Genomic DNA, 18801 nt, shown 5'->3' on the forward strand with positions numbered 1-18801 from the left:
CTGATATACGCTACTACAATTTAAGTAAATATTCGTAATAGTATATTTTGAATTTCAAAGTCTAATGCAAGTTTGGAATACATTTAAAGAAAAGTGTGGGAGGTGAACAAGCAGCAGACAAATGGCTCAGGCTGAAGCCTTCGTTCCACCATGGTATCTAATGGTTCTAAACACGAGGCCCACCTACTAACTTCTCATCAAGAGATTTAAGTTTACTGAAGCCATCACTAAATAAAACACTGTATAATTAATTTAATATTAACTAGGCTGCTTAGAAACCAAATGAAATCAACAAAAATCTATTAATGAAAAATAATAGATGTATTTAAAATGTTTTAATTAATTGATTTGCATGTGTGTATCTGTGGGGGCGGGGGGGTCAAGCACATGCCATAGTGCTAGTGTAGAGGTCAGAGGACAACTTGTGGGAGTCAGTTTTCTCTTTTTAATGTAAGTCCTGGGGACTGAGTTCAGATCATAAGGTTTGGCAGCAGGTATCTTTACCTGCTAAGCCATCTCACTGGCCCAGAATGTATTGCTCTTAATAGCTGAAGCTAAGTACAAAATATTTCTGAACTATGAAATTTGTTCATCTCTCTCTCTCTCCCTAGTTAATGCTTAACTTTTTGAAGTGTAAGGATATTTTTACTTTTTTATTTATTTATTTTTATTTTATGTGTATGAGTGTTTTGCATGCATATATGTAAGTGTCATGCAGTGCCCAGGGAGGACAGAAGAGGGCATCAGGGCCTCTGGAACTGGAGTTACCGACAGTTGTTAGCTGCCATGTGGGTGCTGGGAACTGAAACAGGATCCTCTGCAAGAGCAGCCAGTGCTTTTAACCGCAGAGCGTCTCTCCAGCCCCAAGTATAAGGCTATTTTTAAAACTATAATTTTACAGGTAAATACTGCCTATCAGAAAGATTATTTTTGTTACACTTTTCCAGCCAAGGGAGAAAACAGATGAGGCTGGACAGAAAAGCAAGGAGCCAGTTACTCAGGGTAAATCAAGTTGGAAGTCAGAACAATCACAGATTTTTAGTATTATCATTGATGGGTTTAAGCAGGTTTGCAGATAAGAACAACTTAATAGAAAACGTTCATATAGTCGATGACAGGGGACAGCAAGGATCAGCTATGCTTACAAAATAAAACTAGTTGTCAGCTGGATGTGTACTGTGCACCAAGCAGGGCAGACAGTGATATTCTCATTTCATGGATGAACCAACTGAGTAAGGAAAAGAGGAAGCACACCTTTCAAACTCTAAAATTATCACATAGCAGAGAAAGATGGAGAAACCTAGGTGCTCTAATTCTTGCCTTTTAAGTTGCTATGCTACCACACTGTTGACACAGAAAGATCCTAAACCAAGCATGTCTGTCCACAGGATGCCTACATTAGAAAATGTCAGTGAGCTGCACGCTTCTGTTCCACCAGTTGTCTATGCTGAGGAAGATAAAGACAGGGCAGAAAACATTTTTTCTAAAAATAACATTTTACAAATGTCTTTGGTTGAATCTAATGGTATGAAACAATACCAAGAGATTTTTTTTCTTATTGAAATGTCATTCTAGTCTCAAAAGCCTCTAAATTATATTGTAAAACTGATGTCCTCAAAACAAAATTGATGTTTTCATCCTATGGCTTGGCCATTCCAGAAGCCTTTTACTCAGAAGCACTATTTCACCCTCTGCATGTTTAATCCTGTTTGTGAAACATACCTACCACAGAAGATGAAACACACAGTCATTCGACAGCAGCCTATGGGCATCAATATGCTGACTTAGTCTAGAGGACTCAGGCTCCAAATTCTGTATAACATACTTTCCAGGGCCCATTAGCATTGGCTCATTACAGGGCACGGCAGATGACTGGTTTCTTACCTGCTAGAAGTAATATAAGGCAGACAGCAAAGAAGTCTGGATACTCTGCCAGCCCCGTGTAATTCATCCTGAAGTATGTTTTGAAAAACTGACCAATCTGTTTGTTGAGAAGTTCGTCAAAGGTGCCACTCCATGCTCTTGCGACACTTGATGTACCTTCCCAAAACAGAACATTCAGAGAATAAAAGGTTACTGGTAGAAAATTAACTTGACACCCTTTGCTTCTCTATTCCTGGATAAACCTCAGTTAGTTCACACAAGTTGAACATTTCAACTGCATTGAAAAATTAAATCAAATTACTATTGTAATAGAACAATTTACAATACTTTTTTTGTTTTGTTTTTTGGGTTTTTTTGAGGCAGAGTCTTGCTATGCAGCCCAGGCAGGCCCCGTACAATCCTGCCGCATCCTGAGGGTGGGGGATGCAGGTGTGTACCACTATGCCCAGCTGCAATGGAAAGCAAATGCTTCCATCAGGCAACTTTATTTGCAATAAAGCACTATAAACAACTGCACTGGTGGGGAGACGGTTAAAGCACTTGCCACCTAAGCAAGAGGACAGGTGTTCAGTTCAGAACCCCAGAACTCAGGAGGGTGTAGCCTGGAGTTCCAGCCTTGGAAGGTGGAGACTGGGAATCCCCAGAGCAAGCTGGCTGGTGAGATCAGCTGAAGCAGCAGCACTGAGAGCTCCTGCCTCAAAGAACAAGGGGCAAGAGCAATTCAGGGAAGAGTCTGCATCCACCACCAGTCCCCACATGCACTCACACACAGAAACAAGTTCACTTGTATACATATGAACATACATACCACACACGAAAAGAAAAAAAATCACATTTTACAAACCTCAAGCAATTGTCAGGATTTTCAAACCCTCTAAGAGGCATATTCAAAGATGAAGCAGAATCACAGAATTATACCATGAGAAGACATTTTAGAGAAGACAAAAATGAGACAGAGGGATCAAGCAATGCTCTCTCCACCCCCACCCCCATACCCCAGCGGAGTGCAGAGGGCCCTGGGGAGTCCTATTCCCCCATGTATACAGTTGAGATTTATTTCAGAAACATACCTATAACATACGATAGAATGAGATTCCAGCCAGTGATGAAGGCCCACAGCTCCCCAACTGTGACATAGGTGTACAGATAGGCCGACCCAGTCTTGGGCACTCGGGCCCCGAATTCAGCGTAGCAAAGGCCTGCCATTACTGAGGCCAGGGCAGCGATGAGGAAGGACACCACGATACTGGGGCCAGAATCCGCTTTGGCAACTTCCCCAGCGAGGACATAAACCCCAGCACCCAGGGTGCTTCCAACCCCCAGAGCAATCAGGTCCATGGTGGTTAAGCAGCGGCATAGTTTGGACTCCTCTAGACTGTCCAGGGTGACAATTTTTCTCCGGATCAGACATCGGGTGAAAGTGATCATGGCTCTGCAGGGAATCATGGTGAAGAAAGAGAGCGACCTACGAGAGAGAGAGAGAGAGAGAGAGAGAGAGAGAGAGAGAGAGAGAGGGGGGAGGGGGGGGGGAGGGAGGGAGAGAGAGAGAGACATATTAGCAGGGGTCTGCAGTCCCTCACTGGGGTTAAGAGTTTGGCCCTACACACCAAGAGGACAGAGGTTCTTTCACCTTTTACCAAATAGAGACATGGTTCCCAGCAGCCAGGAAGGTTTAAGAAGAGGAAGCCACAAATTTCCCAGGGTTCTCTCATACATTTGACTCCAAGTGACTTTTCGGGGGGAAGCAACGGTGATTTAAAAGATTTATTATTTTGTTTAATTACTACAATTTTTTTGTAGCAGTGTTGACAGAAATATGTTCCTGATTAGATGGCCACTTTAATCCCCACTACAAGGAGAGAAGTGGTTTTCCTCTCTTTTAGGTTGTCTCCTTTAATCATTCATCCAACTCAAGATTTCCTGGGCTTTACTAAATGCCAGGGATTGTGCTGGGAATATGTGAAGAATTGTGGCACACATGTGGCCTCTAGCTAGGGTCTAAAAGTAAGTAAAAAGGTCGTGGTTAGGTTTTCTAAAGCTTTACTGAGTATGTCTGAATTCTCCATTTTTATTCATTATGCTCGGACAGTGAACACAGAGAAGATGTGAACTCATTAGAATGAAACACTCGCCCTCTCCAGCTTGAATTGTCCTTACTAAAACTGCTGTTCTACCATGCTTTAAATATGAATTCATACTACAATATATATGCTTATTTGAGATGTTTAAATAAACAAGGTCAAAGTCCATGGCAAGAATTATCATATGTTCTTTAAAATGGAGGAATAAAGAAGATTAAAAAGTCCCAGTCCTCACCACCCTTTGGCCCACTGAAAAATATCATTATATAAAACAAGCTATGGACTTTAGTAAGATAATATACACACCTATATTTTGGTAAAAAAAAAAGGTTCAAACCAAAATATCAACCTGGATGAAAATATCATCCAAATAATCATATTTGGATGATGGGTTAATTTTTTACTTCTATGTATATAGTTTTTTATGAGATTGAGTGTATTGCCTGTATGTATGTGCACCTGTGTCACACAATACCCGCAGAGGTCAGAAGAGAGTGTTAGATCCCCTGGAACTGGAGTTATGAGTTATGGCTGGTTGTTAGCCTCTATGTAGGTGCTGGGAATCAAACCCTGGTCTTCTGCAAGAATAGCTGGTGCTCTTAACCATATATATATAATCTATTATATATAATCTATTTCAACTCCAAATGAATATATATATATATATATATATATATATATAAAACCTGTGTGAAAAAGAAATACCACAATTTAAGAAGTCCATGTGGCCCCGTCTACAATTATGTAGCTCAACAGACAGAGGCAACTGAGGAACAGGATATGGCGTGCTGCTTATTGGTCAGGGCACCTGGAGACGTTGTCATCTCTGCTTGTACTTTATGGAGGGGCACCTGCTCAAATGACCTTGTTGATGTGGAGTGCTGCTGCCTTCAACTTCGTGACACTCATCATTGATAACTAAACTAATGAAGTCATTGCTAGACATGTTCACTCAAGAACTTAGACCTTTTTATGCTGTAAATAAACCCTTAAACATTTCTCATCTAAAAGCTAGCATTAAAATTTCATTTATTTAAAAATAATAAAACAAAGCAATTTTTCTGTATGTTAACTTTAAGTGACTTGTTGCTCATAAAAGGAGACATTTCTGGAATGTGCGTAAGGCAGTTTTGTGTTAAATCTAGTATATAAAGTTAATTCACTGAACATCATAAACATATCGTAAATGAAAGAATATGAAGAAACAGCCCTAGAAAAATGAAAATGAATAAAGTTCAATGAAAGTAAAAATAAACTTTTACACACCTTTGTTTTCCTTTACGCTACCTGACAGTGTTCCAAAGCTTGCCACTTTGCAAATGCTTGCTGAGAAATTTACAGAGGTGGCATTGCTAATTTTGCTAATACTACAGTCAGGTTTCTAGAGTCAAAACCTATCAAAACTTCTACAAATCAAAGTGAGTCAATGCATACCATTAGCTAATTCTTAAACAGCCATTTCTCATATAATATACTTAGAAGATTAGATAGGGGGGTGTTCTGATAAAATGAATCAGAAAGTTGCTGGGTATGGTGGCACACACCTTTAATCCCAGCACTCTGGAGGCAGAGGCAGGCAAATCTCTGTGAGATCGAGGTCAGCCCAGTCTACACAGCAAGTTCCAGGCCAGCTGTGGCTACAGGGAGACCCTGTCTCAAAAAGAAAGAAAAATCAGAAAGCAAAAATTAGAAGTTTAACAGAAAGGTCAGTTGAAGGGGGGTGAGAGGTGAGAGGGTATTGAAGTGTTTTTTACAAACAGACATGTTCAAAGAACAAGAATCAGGACCCACTGACAACTGAAAAGTGCTCTGAAGTGACCCACAGAATTTCATTAATGATTTAAGATCATGTGAAAATGGGACACATCATATCAGCTTCAGGAATACAACAGATAGGTAACAAATGAGCTATACTTGGCATTTAAATAAAATATTCATGGGGGCTGGAGAGATGGCTCAGCGGTTAAGAACACTGGTTGTTCTTGCAGAAGACCCAGGTTCGAATCCCAGCACCCACATGGCAGATAACAACTGTCCATTAACTCCAATCCCAGGGGATCTGACAGCCCTTTCTGACCTCTGCGGGCATTGCATGACACGGGTACACTTACCTACATGCAGGCAATGCATGCATACACAAAAAATAAAAATAATAAAATACTCATGGTGGAAGGAGTACTTAATTCACCTCAACTTTTGTGAATGAGAAACATAAATTCTACAGCTATGTATATTTATAGGATGGGATGTGGAGGGAAACAAGGGAAACAAGAAAAGATCTATGTGGGGGTAGAGGGTGAGTAGTAACACTGTAGGTGGGCTTTTTTCAAACCTTTTTGTTCTGGTATTATAATCATGACGATCCTTGTGAAATTTCTAGAGTTAAAATAGCATGCAGTGAAAGACAATAAACAAGCCAACTAAGTTTCCCAAAACGAATAGATTAATGATGGCCATCTCTTTGATATAAAATTGAATTTATGTCAGGCATGGTGGCACAAGTTTGTAATGCCATCACTCTAGAGGCTGAGGCAGGAGGGTTGAAAGTTTCAGGCCAGCTTGGGCTATACAGCAAATATCTGCTTCAGAGAAATAACGTTTAAAAAAAAGAATTAAATTTACTCCAGATTACCAAGGTAGCAGAACTGCGTATACAAATGCATCATTTTAATCTGGTAAGATCAGATTTCTACTGCTTTCCTAGTAAAGATGGGAAGTACTTTGTGTGCACAGCTCTTCTCTGTTGCTCTGGGACAAAGATGCTATTTGTCAAATTTTCATTTGCTTGTGAGTACTGAAAAGAATACGTCAGAAGCTTCTCAGAACTGGCAGGCTCAGAGTGCTGTGTAAAGAGTCTTTGCATAGCCAGGTAAAACACTAACATAAAACTACTTTTGTAGAAATATAATGGATGGGAGAAAAGAGGCATAAAACATAATGGTCAAACTTAAGGAGTCATTATTAAAAATTTATTAAGGTCTAGCATGTAACCTCATTCAGTATTTAGTAGATAAAGAGAAAAATAACTTCATGTGTTTTAAAGATATATTTTTGTGTGAAGACAGTGGTATATGAAAAGAGTGGGAACTAGAATCTGAGAAAGATATATTCATGTCTGGTATCAGTAATTTTATATTTTAAGCTTTACAATTTTTTTCTTAAAACTTTTTAAAAAAGATAGATTTATTATGTGAAATGGTCATGATAATCTTACTGTCATTTTTACAAGGCACCTTTATTGCTGAAAAAGGGTGCTCACTCTGTATCCTTTTATAGCAAATGCATACAATGCATAAATGCAGTCCTCAGAGACTCCGAAGGCGACACTCTGGATGTGGATGGCAGATTGAGAGAAGATCTGCATCATCAGACCCAGACTGTTACTATGAGCAAGGATGTATACTTAACATGGAACTTACTCATATATACTGAAGGACAAAGATGGGACTTTTGGAAGAGCCCCAAGCAACACTCACACCCATGTCCTTGGCCTTTGGATAGACAGGCTCTAACATCCCTGAGGAATCACAAGTGATTTCAGCAATAACAGAAATATAGGTACACCTCTTTTCTCAACAAACAAAAAAAATTTTCTCAAAATTTTTGCTAAAATTGTTAAGATTGCTAAAATTGTGGCTTCCTTTGAGGAAGAAAAATACACATTATCTGAGATCTAAAAATAATTAGATGAGGGAGGTCTGAAGGGATTAACAGTATGTGCAGCAGACTCTGAAAGATTTTATTGAGGTGATGCATGTAAATTTCCTCAGCCTACTCCCAAACCAAAGAATGACAGTTTCTAAATACCTTTACTGTGATGAATTCATTAATACTTACCAAACGGTGAGTTCCTTCTTCAGCAACCTGGAGCTATAACTTCTAAAACTTCATCAACCCAGGTCATTAGCTTGATAGTACAAAATTCTAGGTCTAGTAAATGCTTATTCCTGATTATTTAACACCATGGGGCAGACATCCTGTCAAAGACCCACAGGCATCTTTCAAAATCTGTTACAGTAAAATGTCCATCCTGGATTGTCACTTTACTTCTACATCTAAAGTACCAGTTATTCACAGAGCAGATATTCCTTCCCCTCCTGTATTATGGAGAGGATAAAATGTCAGACTCAGTTCCTGTATCACTATCATAGGCCCTCATGAAAATATTACAGAAGGAACAGACAGTGATGAACCAGCACAGCAGGTGTCCCAAGAGCCTCCAACCAATTAGCTTGTTGAAATTATAACCCAGCTGTCCCTCCTTCATCCCACCATTTTATGGTGAGGTATATGCAGTTTCCATTTCTGGACTAATGGAGAGAAATGTGATAAACCATATAGGGCAGGTATGTTTGCCCCTGCCCCCCTTATTTCTCCAAGCTAGATATTTTGATTTTGTAAGATCCATGCTCAACATCAGTTATGTTCCTACAATTTTAAAATTCCAACACAAAGTTTCATATTATATTGTAGGTTAAATAACTCAGCAAAAGAAGAAAAAGATGACATGAATTATTGATGGTAATTCTTTTTACTTAGCTTTGAGAGATTAATTTCTCTAAAGCAAAACATTATTTAATCAGAAAGGGTAACTTCATCCTGGATTAACAAAAACAAAAATAAAAAAACAAAGAACTCCCCCTAAACCCCACAAGCAAGGAAACACACAAAAACAAAACACCAGCACTACTACCAACAGCAACAACAACAAAAAAGCAACAATCAAACAGAAAAGACCAAACCAAACCTCTACCACAGCAAACTTTTGAACTGAAATGGGAAGCAATTGTTTCTTCTGGAAAACACTTTTCCATATACATTTACTTAACAGCTTACCCAAACTTATCTTTTCTCCATTTCAAAGTTTCTAAACAATTTCTTACTCCAAAGTATTCTCCAGATAGGTAAACGGCAATGTAGATATAAGTAAAAATTCAAGACACAATTGGGGTCACTACAGAGTTAGCCAGCAAATAAACAGCTGATCCAGAATTCTGGAAAGTTCCTGAGGATAGCCAGCGCTTCATAATACATGGATATACTTAACTTCAGTAAAAGTGGGAACACAGCTGGAATACATCTCTAGTGGCCTCACTGAAATAGATGGAGAATGACAAATTAAATGTGTAGCCTTGTTTCTAGGGTTAGGCAAGAGAGAAAGAAGCAAAAAGTGAAATATGAAAGCAAAGTGCCTTGGTGACCAGAGCAGCTGCCCAGTCAGCACTCTGCCTGAGCCTGGTGGCAGCTTGAGTCCTTTAGCAAAGGGGTGGCCAATAAATCACTCTGCATGTGAGAGGGTACCACCTGTTCCCTTTCTCTAAGCTGCTAGTCAGTCCCTCTACATGGTGCCACTGCAGACATCAGGAGGTAGATCTTTTCAAACCCGTTACTACTCTACAAGTGCTGCTATTAAAAATGCCTCAGGTCTGTTGAGAGTGTCTCATGTGCCCAGTACTGGCATCTTTTATATCTACTCTTCCCATACATATTGGTCCTATAAGATCAGGTTGATTATTAATCTCACTGTATAAATGAGCAAACTAGGGTACAGTATAGTCAACCAACATCACAGTATGCCTATGAAGGAACCAGAGATGAAGCCCATCACATGTGATTCTGAAGCCTTTCTTTACGGCACTGTGTTTCCCTGCGACCCTGCTGAAGGCAGCTTCAGCATGGATACCCTGCTAAAGGCCCTGTCACTGCACACCTGCCCTTCGTCCCCATAGGACTGTTTCCTACCTTATTCCACAGGAAACTGTGCCAGAAACAGACCGTCAGACAGGCTGGGCACACTCAGATGTTCTCAAAACTCTGAAGAACACAGAGACTAGGTTAGTCACACCCAAGGTGCTCAGGCTGCAGTACCTCAGAGCAGTCGGGGCTCAATCTGCCATCCCAGGAGGGAGACATGGAAGGACGGGCACCAACCTCCTTCTCTCTTCCTGCCAGCCCTACTGAATTTCTAGTGTTTCGATGTGGGTTTCCCAACATCGTTGCCACAAACATCCTGTGTGTGTAAGCTGTGCTGAGCTGTCTCTGGTCACTGAAACCAAAAGCTGGCAGTGAAGCTCGCCACGGTGCTGGGGGTCTGCCCACCAGCTTCAACTCCTTTAAACTCTTTTGTGTTTCATTTCCTGATGATTCTTCTTCCTTCCAAGAGCAGGTTTCCAGGTGAAATAACTTGAATGCATCCATATTTTTCCAATAAGTTATTCTGAGGATTTAATACCCATTAGGTCTACCCTTTATACACACCCACTGAACACAGTTAAAATATGGCATGGCACTTTCATGGAACAAGGTATTTCACATTAGGTTTTCTAGATTTCTGAAGCTTAAATATCTAGCTCTTTAACTATTGTTCACTGAACATTGCCACAGTCCAGAGATCTTCCATAAGTTTTAGGTTGGCCAGCTGTGGCATTCAAATCATTCTCTTTAAAAGAGCGGGGAGGGCCTGGAGAGATGGCTCATCCGATGAGAACACTGACTGCTCTTCTAGAGGACCCAGGTTGGCACCCACATAACTCCAATTCCAGGGGATCTGACACCTTCTTCTGGCCTCTGTGGGAATTGCACGTATGGATGTACTTACACATATGCAGGCAAAACATTCACACACACAAATAAAAATTTAAAAGAAGGTAGTTCAAATTAGGCATGGTAGTAAATCTGTATTCAAAACACTTAGGAGGCAGAAATATTATTATTTGGGGGCCACATGGTGATTTCCAGACCAACCTGGTTACATAGGAAGACCCTGTCTCAAACCAAACCAAACCAAACCAACAAAGTAAGAAAAAACCAAATGAGTGAGGTTCATTCAGTATTACTTCTTAAGGAAAGTTTTTTAAGTGAACACAACTGTTTCAAAAGCACACACACTACCTGAACTCTACCTTTAATCCAAGATGCCAAGAAAACCTAGGTGACTGGAAGAAACCTGTGTACTTAGCACCTTTCAAAGCAGCCAGTGCTCAGGAAGCACTGGGTTAGTTGTGGAATTTCAGATTACAGATGCTGGAAGTGGAGTCTGGAGTAGGAGGGGTCTGACTATGGCTCTGCTCTTTTGTCTGAAGATGAAGAACTGAGAACTCTTAGGACACTCTGATTTCCTCTGTTCACTCTTTCCAGAGGCAAAGCACCCCTTTTCAATCTTCCACCCACTCCTCCCCAAATATCTACTTAATTTAACTCACTGTAAGAATTCTACCATTTTTGTTTCAATGCTAGGCAAAATTCCTTCCAGTAAACTGTGGTGGGAAAGGAATTTAACAAGAATTCACACCCATTTTTAGCCCAAGAAATGTTAGATGGGTACCCAGTTTCATGGTTTTGCTACAAAGTCGTTTCTTGAAAAAAATAGTCACTTTTGACACTACAATCTCAATTTTGAAAAGAATGTTCTGATTTAGTACTTCTTAAATTACAGGAACAACTTATGAACAGAGATTGTTATCACTGGCGTCTTGGCAGATTGCTGAAACGCTGCTATTGATTAAGTTTCTAAGTTCACTTGGCTTCAGCTAAATCTGAATAAAGCACTCCTATTGTGTACTCAGAGGAAGCAAAGAAAACGATGCCAGCTCATCCCCATGGTTCAGTCACTAAAATTTATATTTAGAATGTGCAAACGAAGGATAATTTTGAAAATGAACACAAATTGAAGAAACACAAGTCTGACATTCTTGACACATTGCCCTATTTATTAAAATGCCATAACTGTAAACAGTTACTCCTGTAAGTTTTTAAACCAAAATTTGTCTTAATTTTTATATTACGTAGAATGAATTCAATTACCAACTGCTCAACAAAATGTTAATTTCTCTAAAAAGTCAAACAATAAATTTCAAAAAAGAAAAAAAATTAATCTAACTGGAATTTCTTTAAGAACATTCTTGGGAGCAGGGAGACAATGGTAGAGAGAGACAGAGAAGCAAGCTGACCATCCCCATGGAGTGTGTTAGAGATCTGTGTTAAAGGAAGTCTTGGCACTCCTGGAACCCACAGCAAGGGGTGCCCGGATTAGACCTGAGCTGGCATTGGAAACAGTGGAGAAGTCTTCACGAGGAAAAAGAAGCCAAGTGTGGCAATGCACTCCAGTAATTGCAGAACTCGGAAGGCTGGAATAGGAAGATCAGGAGTTCAAGGCCATCTGGGCCACATAGGAAGACTGTTGCAAAAACACACATAAATGAAGCAAGATTGCATGCTGCTTGGAGAGTCTCTAGAACTTTTCTAACTGAGCAATCTGCATAATCTTCAAAACTCATTTTGAAATTTTGATGGCTCATATAATGGCAACTTCTTAAACATCAGTAAGTAGAAGTTCAACTCCTCCTTCTGGAGGACTTTATTTGAAATAACTCCTTTCTTGGAAAAAGAGTCTAAATTTTGTAAAATAATTAATAGTTATTTTCATCATGAGTAATGAAAGACAATTTCTTTAAAAAATAATATATAAAATCTTAATCAAAAGGTCCTCCAAACATCTATTTTGCTTTAATTCTAAGTAGCAGCAGCTTATACTACTATCCATTTAAAATTTAAATTATATCATAATATCATAAGAAATACCAATAATCATTTGCCAAAATTTTAAGGCATTTAAATAACGTATGGAGTAGGTTTTATGAAAATGACTCACAAAATCAAAATATGGACTGGCAACCTTGCTCAGTGGGTAAGAGCCCTTGCTCTGGAAGCTGAGGACTTAGACTTGAATCCTCAGGAACCACATAAAAAGCTGGGCATGGTTATGTGGGGCTCTAACCCCAGCACTGGGACACAGGGAGGCAGATCCCAGAACTTGCTGGCTAGCCAGTCTAGCCAGAACAGGGAGCTTCCAGCTCAGTGAGAGACCTCATCTCAAAGCAGTAAGGCAGAGACTTATAGAGGAAGACACCTGATGTTCTGTTACGGCCCCCACATGTGTTCGAATACCAACCCACACACAACACACATACACATACACAAAAGTATTTAACACTCAGCATAAAGTATTTTAAAGTTAGCAATTTAAATCACACCACACACACACACACACACACACACACACACACACACACACACACACACACCACACAGTTAAGAAGAGTGAAAGAATATTAAAAACTCCCTTCCAGCCGGTGTTTCCTGGTCCTTCACCCATGAAATCTTAACAATGTGGTTTCCTAAACAAAACCATAAGACAGTAGTTGACATGCCCATGTGGATAGAGGAAATTCCACAAGATCCTACCTCTATACATATCACCATAAATGAACTCAGTTGTGCATGTGTGTGTGTGTGTGTGTGTGTGTGTGTATAGAACAATAAAGAGGTTTCAAAATTGAGAGTGGGGTGGGGGAATGGGAAGAACTGGAGGGGGAGAGGGAAGGGCTGAAATGTTGTAAATATAGTACTTATGTATAAAAATTCTCAAAAACCAAACCTCCATCTTCTCTGAATTCCTGCAGCTTCTTTGCAAAGAGCTATTTGATCTCTCCTTCAGGATCTTTAGCACTAACATGCCCACAAAGCATGGACTTAGTTTCCATAATTTTAAGTATGCTTGCAACACAGATAAGAGAATTACGAAATACAAATAACGAGATTTTAATTTTAATTCTTTGACTCTACTTATTCATACTGGAATCTTATCCACCTCCTGCCAACTCCTCCAACATTTCAGCCCGGGTTTCAAAACCACCCCTCTGTGACCTGGAGAGAGCCTACCTTCCTAGCCTTGAATTCTGCTGTTCTCCATGTGAATATTGTAGTCTGAGCTGTTCACCGACTCTCCTTGGAACATTTGCTTTCTCGCCCACACAGATGAAAAGGTATTGATTGACCTGTGTGTTCCGGCTGCCCCTGGCTCTGCCCCCTCACTCCTCGCCCCCTAGCCCTTGGCTTTTCACCCTCAGGTCTTCTGAGCTACCACAGAGTTAGCAAGATTTTTCTCTGCATCTGACTGTTCCTTTTGATTCAAAGTAAAAGTCAACAGTCAAGAATGAGTAGCACCTTCAAATAAATTATCGACTTGTTAAGAAAGAAGGGAGGAAAGAGGATTTTTTTGTTTGTTTTAAGGGAGAAAAGGTTTATTTGGCTCCCAAGTCCATGAATGTTACAATTCATCATGGCAGGACAGTCACAACAGCAGGAACTTGGTTACATACATCACAAACAGTGAGGAGCAGAGAACACTAACTTCCCCGGAACTAATGCTCAGCTTGCCCTCTCTGCTTTGAACAATCCAGGATCTTCCATCTAGTGACCCGTCCTGCCCACAAGTGAGATGGTCTTTCCACATCAGTTAATGTGATCAAGACAATCCCTCACATACATTCCTTTTTTCTAACTTAAAAAAAATTATTGAGAATTTCATACATGCGTATAAGGTGTTTTGATCAAATCCATGCCCACTCCCTCCCCTCCAACACCTCCCATATCTCCCCATCACTTTAGGAAAGAGGATTTTTAAGGAGTGAACTCAGATTCAGTTTTCTCCAAGAGATGGGAATGAATGCTGAAATTCTTTTTAAATATACTTAAAGAATTAACCTTTTTATTTTCATTTTTTTTATGTGTATGAGTGTTTGCCTGCAAGTAAGTGTATCCATGTATGAAATGCATGTGAGGCCAGAAGAGGGTGTTGTATCCCCTGGATTAGAGTTATGGATGGTTGTTAGCTGCCGTGTGGGTGCTGGGAACCAAATCCATGTCATCTGGAAGAGCAGCCAGTGCTCTTAACTGCTGAGTCCTATCTCCAGCCTTACTTTTAAATATACATTTGATAAACATACTGTTGTATATACTACGCATCCTCTAATTCCCTCCTCCCCAAAGAAGGTAACATCTACTTGTTTGGTGTGAAACTGAGTATATCCACTTACATTCCATCACTTCTAAATACAATTCATTTGACTTAATATAAATTTATGGCAGTTAGCTCTAGAGTTAAGATCGACAGAACAAATTGACTACAGGTAGCTGAAGAAACACAAGGACCAGGGAAGAGATAGCAGTACCAAATATGTGTGGTTAAATTAAAGTCTGTCATTGCATCCACAGAAGTGTGTCAGGAAAGACAAATGACAGAATTACCCAAATAATTCCTTCAAGGTTTCTTAATGAATTCAGTTATTTAATCATTTTCCAGCAACATTAAAGATTTTTCATTTTCCTAATTTTTAATTATAGCAAATATATAAGCAGTTTAGAAATCTTCAAATCACCTTTCAAACCTCTAGGATACTTGATAACAGAGACCTTTAAGGAAGGTCTCACCTGCACTGCACTGCACATCCCTTCCACCTCCAGCACACAGGCATCTTTTGCTCACAAAGAGTTCTGAGTATTAAGACATCATGTTCTCTCATTGCTAGAAAACCTTTTCTCACAGAATTCTCCTCCTAACTTCAACCCATAGGTTTAATTCTGCCCTAACAACAAATAGAGAAGTCTTTTCATTCAAATAATCCCAAATAGCTATCACCCAAGACTTCCCACCCCTCAGATATACACATGAATTTAATGCACAACAAACACCCTGAAAACCATTGACTTAACAAGGCAAAGGGTTCCAGACATGCACATACAGAGTCTGGTTTGCTCATGGTCATCTCCTATCCTATATGTCTTCGATTTGCTGTTTTTACTAACCACCCTAGCCTGATGAACATGGTGTAGAGAGCCAGGTTGGATCCGCTCCTCCCTATCTCCTTAGTCCATCTTCTGCTTTCTCCTCCCCTCCTTGAGAAACAAGGGGTTTCCTTTAGTTTCCTTAGAACTCCAAGCCTCAGGCTTTCTGCCCTTGTTTCTTCTTGGAAAGTTATTTTCCTTCTTACCTGGATGGCTCCCAACCATGTTGTTAGGTCACTTTGCTACCTGTTCTCATAGCACTTTGCTTTCCATTTTTGTTTTTGGCACTGGGGATCCAACCTAGAACCTCACACATGCTGAAGGGTACACTCTACCACCGAGCTACACACTAGCCCACTCCGCACTTTGATGTCATTTTTTTCTTTATTATAATCATAGACAACCACTTGGTTGAATATGTTTTACTCTGTATTACAGCCTGAATTGTGTTCCTCAAAAAGTTGTGAAGTTCTAAACCCTAGTAGCTTGTTTGGTGACATTATATGGTTATAGAGCCTTTGTTGGTGTTAAGGTCATTAGAATGAGCCCTAGTAAAATACAACTAGTGGCCATATAGGAAGAGGAAGTTGCCATGTGACATGCAGGAAAAATACCATGTGGTAACAGAGGCATAAATCAGAGGAATTTGCTAGCCGAGGAATACCAAAGGTTAATGGCCACTGTTAGAAGCCACAGAAAGAGGGATTCTCTCCTACAAGAGTCTTGGGGAATTGTGCCCCAGCCATCATCTTGATTTTTTATTTTACTTCTTTTCCAAGTACATATTAGAAATCTCTGGACTTCCACTGGTGAAAAGTGTACAACTGCCTGATCTATGGTTTCCAGAACCTATAGTGGTCTCAAGTTTGAAAATAAGGGCAATTGCCTCTTTTCTTTCTTCAGTTCTCTCTCTTCTATTTCTGGGTGTCGAGATGGCAGACCATCATGCAGTACACATTTCTGCAAATACTTTTAATATTCCAAGCTGTAATTCATCTGGACCTGAAATCATGAACCAGGTTAAAGCAGCTAGATCCTCCCTCTCCACCTTGGGCTTCAGGCTCCCTTAAGGCGATGTGATCCATTCTACTCAGATGGGATTTGCACGGGGGAGGGGGGAAGAAAGGGAACATAGTAGCTATCTTCTCTCAGTCATCTTCTGCTCCCATGCCAAGCTCACTTTTCTTTAACCTTCATGGTGAAACATTTCTTCAACTCAGCTATTTCACTGCTATTTCCCACAAATTCACACCACGTACTTTATTTTTCTATCTTTCGTGCTAAGTCTCTCAAATGAACTCCAAGGTGGCCATAGTTACACCTTTCCTGTTCTGGGGTGGAGCATTCTCTACCTGGCAAGACTCTGATGATCTTTGTCTTTTCTTTTTCTCAAACAGCATTGCCATTTAGGGCTATATTCTATGGGATCTTATCCTTCTTTTCTCTGGGTATCCAGAAACCTGCTTTTAAAAGATGACAGGGGTAGAGACTGAACACACTAGCTAATCATTAGAGAATGTTCTCAGGTATAAGCAAATTATTTCTGTGGCACCAAGAGACAAGCATTTTATGTATACCACCACACAGAGTACTTCTGAAAACTGTCTGTAGCTCCCAAACTGACTAGTTACCTCCCCTATTTCATTTATCTCATGCCAATAAAGTACAAGTTTAAGAATCTTTCATAGAGGATTTCAAAAAACCCTGCTTGCAGGAATGTCCTTCTTAACAAGCAGCAAAACAGTATTTCATCATCTACAGCTCTAGCACTGCCCAGACCCATTGCTTAATGTGCCCTGAGTGGGAATCCATCCACAGCCAGCGCTAATGAGGCATGCAGAATCCTACCTTGGTCATTTAAAGGTAAATAGCTCATTGTCAAATTAAAACCCTAGTAAACAAATCCTTCCGGATTATCATCTGTGCCTCCCTCAGGACCTGCCCCTTCTTCAGTACACGAGTCCCAAACTGGATCTGTACAGTGTCATCTCGCTAGGAATGTACAACTGTTGGAGAGTCAAGAAGCAAATGCAGCAAACACTGACAATTACTGAGATTTCAGGACACAGCGAAGATTTCCTGTTTCATATTCTGGAACTTAACGCTTTTGCTCGTGTTTAATTGTACATACTTCAGGAGTATTACATGATGTTTTAATGTACTTGTTTGTAAGGAAATGGTTACTATGGTTACTGTGGCCATTCAAATTGATATACCCACCAAATTGCTACCATTTTAAAGGATTCCTAAACAATTTGTTTTTCTTCAGATAAAGAAATATCCATAATGAAAACATCCCTTCTAGTGAGGGAGACTAAATGCCTAGCACATCTAAGTCATGTATAGACTTAAAAAGTTAAGGCAAACTTTTCTGATGGGCTGAAAACATAATTGTAGTCACACAAATGTACAGAGTATAGGGGAGATGGTTCCATGTACAACTTTATCTACACACAGGGACGGAGCTGAACTCAGGGTCGCCCTTGACTGTTGTCCCAATCAATAATTTCTGGCAGGTTCCTCACTCTTGCAGGCTAAGGTGCCTTCACTTGTAAACAATGAGTAAGCAGAAGGGGAATCAATTATGGATGTGAAGAACTTGCTCCTAATTGCTTACTGTGGCTTTGCCATTTTAGTCGTGCTACAAACAAGCCAGAAACAACAAACAAACAAAAAACTAGAGTTAGATGTAAAAGTTACAACTGCACACATTTCAGCCAATGAGTTTACCTATTTTTAAAATATTTTAAATTAAAATTTATTATTATTGTTGTGTGTGTCTTTTTGAGACAGAGTCTCTCTGTAGCCCCAGATGACCTGGAACTTACTATGTAGACCAGGCTGGCCTCTCTGCAGCCCCAGATAGCCTGGAACTCCCTATGTAGACCAGACTGGCCTCAATCCCCACAGAGATCCACCTGTCTGTGCCATGACCTGGCTCTGATTTTACCAATTTTTAAGGTGAAAGGAGAAGCCAGAGGTATATACTTGTACATACTTTAGGAGTATAACATGTTTTCATGTACTTGTTCAAAGGGAAATGGTTACTATGGCCATTCAAATTGATATACCCACCAAATTGCTACTATTTTTTAAAGTATTCCTAAACAATTTGTTTTTCTTCAGATAAAGAAATATCCATGCATGGAAGAAGCCAGAGCAGTCTGTGTCCTGATTCCCTATTGGCAATTTGGGTAACCTCTTCAGAGGA

At 39.9% G+C, this 18801-nt stretch overlaps 1 protein-coding gene across 7 annotated transcripts in view; it reads right to left on the minus strand.

Annotated features, from left to right (window-relative positions):
* Nucleotides 1-18801, minus strand: part of Slc7a2 (solute carrier family 7 member 2) — a 63867-nt gene that overhangs the window by 18348 nt on the left and 26718 nt on the right. For all 7 annotated transcript variants that reach the window (XM_017800976.2, XM_008844510.3, XM_029569030.1 and 4 more), the window contains 2 exons: nucleotides 2955-3349; nucleotides 1885-2040 (listed from right to left, as the gene is read on the minus strand). In XM_017800976.2, coding sequence (XP_017656465.1) covers nucleotides 1885-2040; nucleotides 2955-3330 — 532 coding nt within the window. In that variant the 5' untranslated portion in view covers nucleotides 3331-3349. The remainder of the gene's footprint in view (nucleotides 1-1884; nucleotides 2041-2954; nucleotides 3350-18801) is intronic.

Source organism: Nannospalax galili, unplaced genomic scaffold, assembly GCF_000622305.1.
Source record: "Nannospalax galili isolate Female #2095 unplaced genomic scaffold, S.galili_v1.0 scaffold242, whole genome shotgun sequence".
Classification (NCBI taxonomy): Eukaryota; Metazoa; Chordata; class Mammalia; order Rodentia; family Spalacidae; genus Nannospalax; species Nannospalax galili.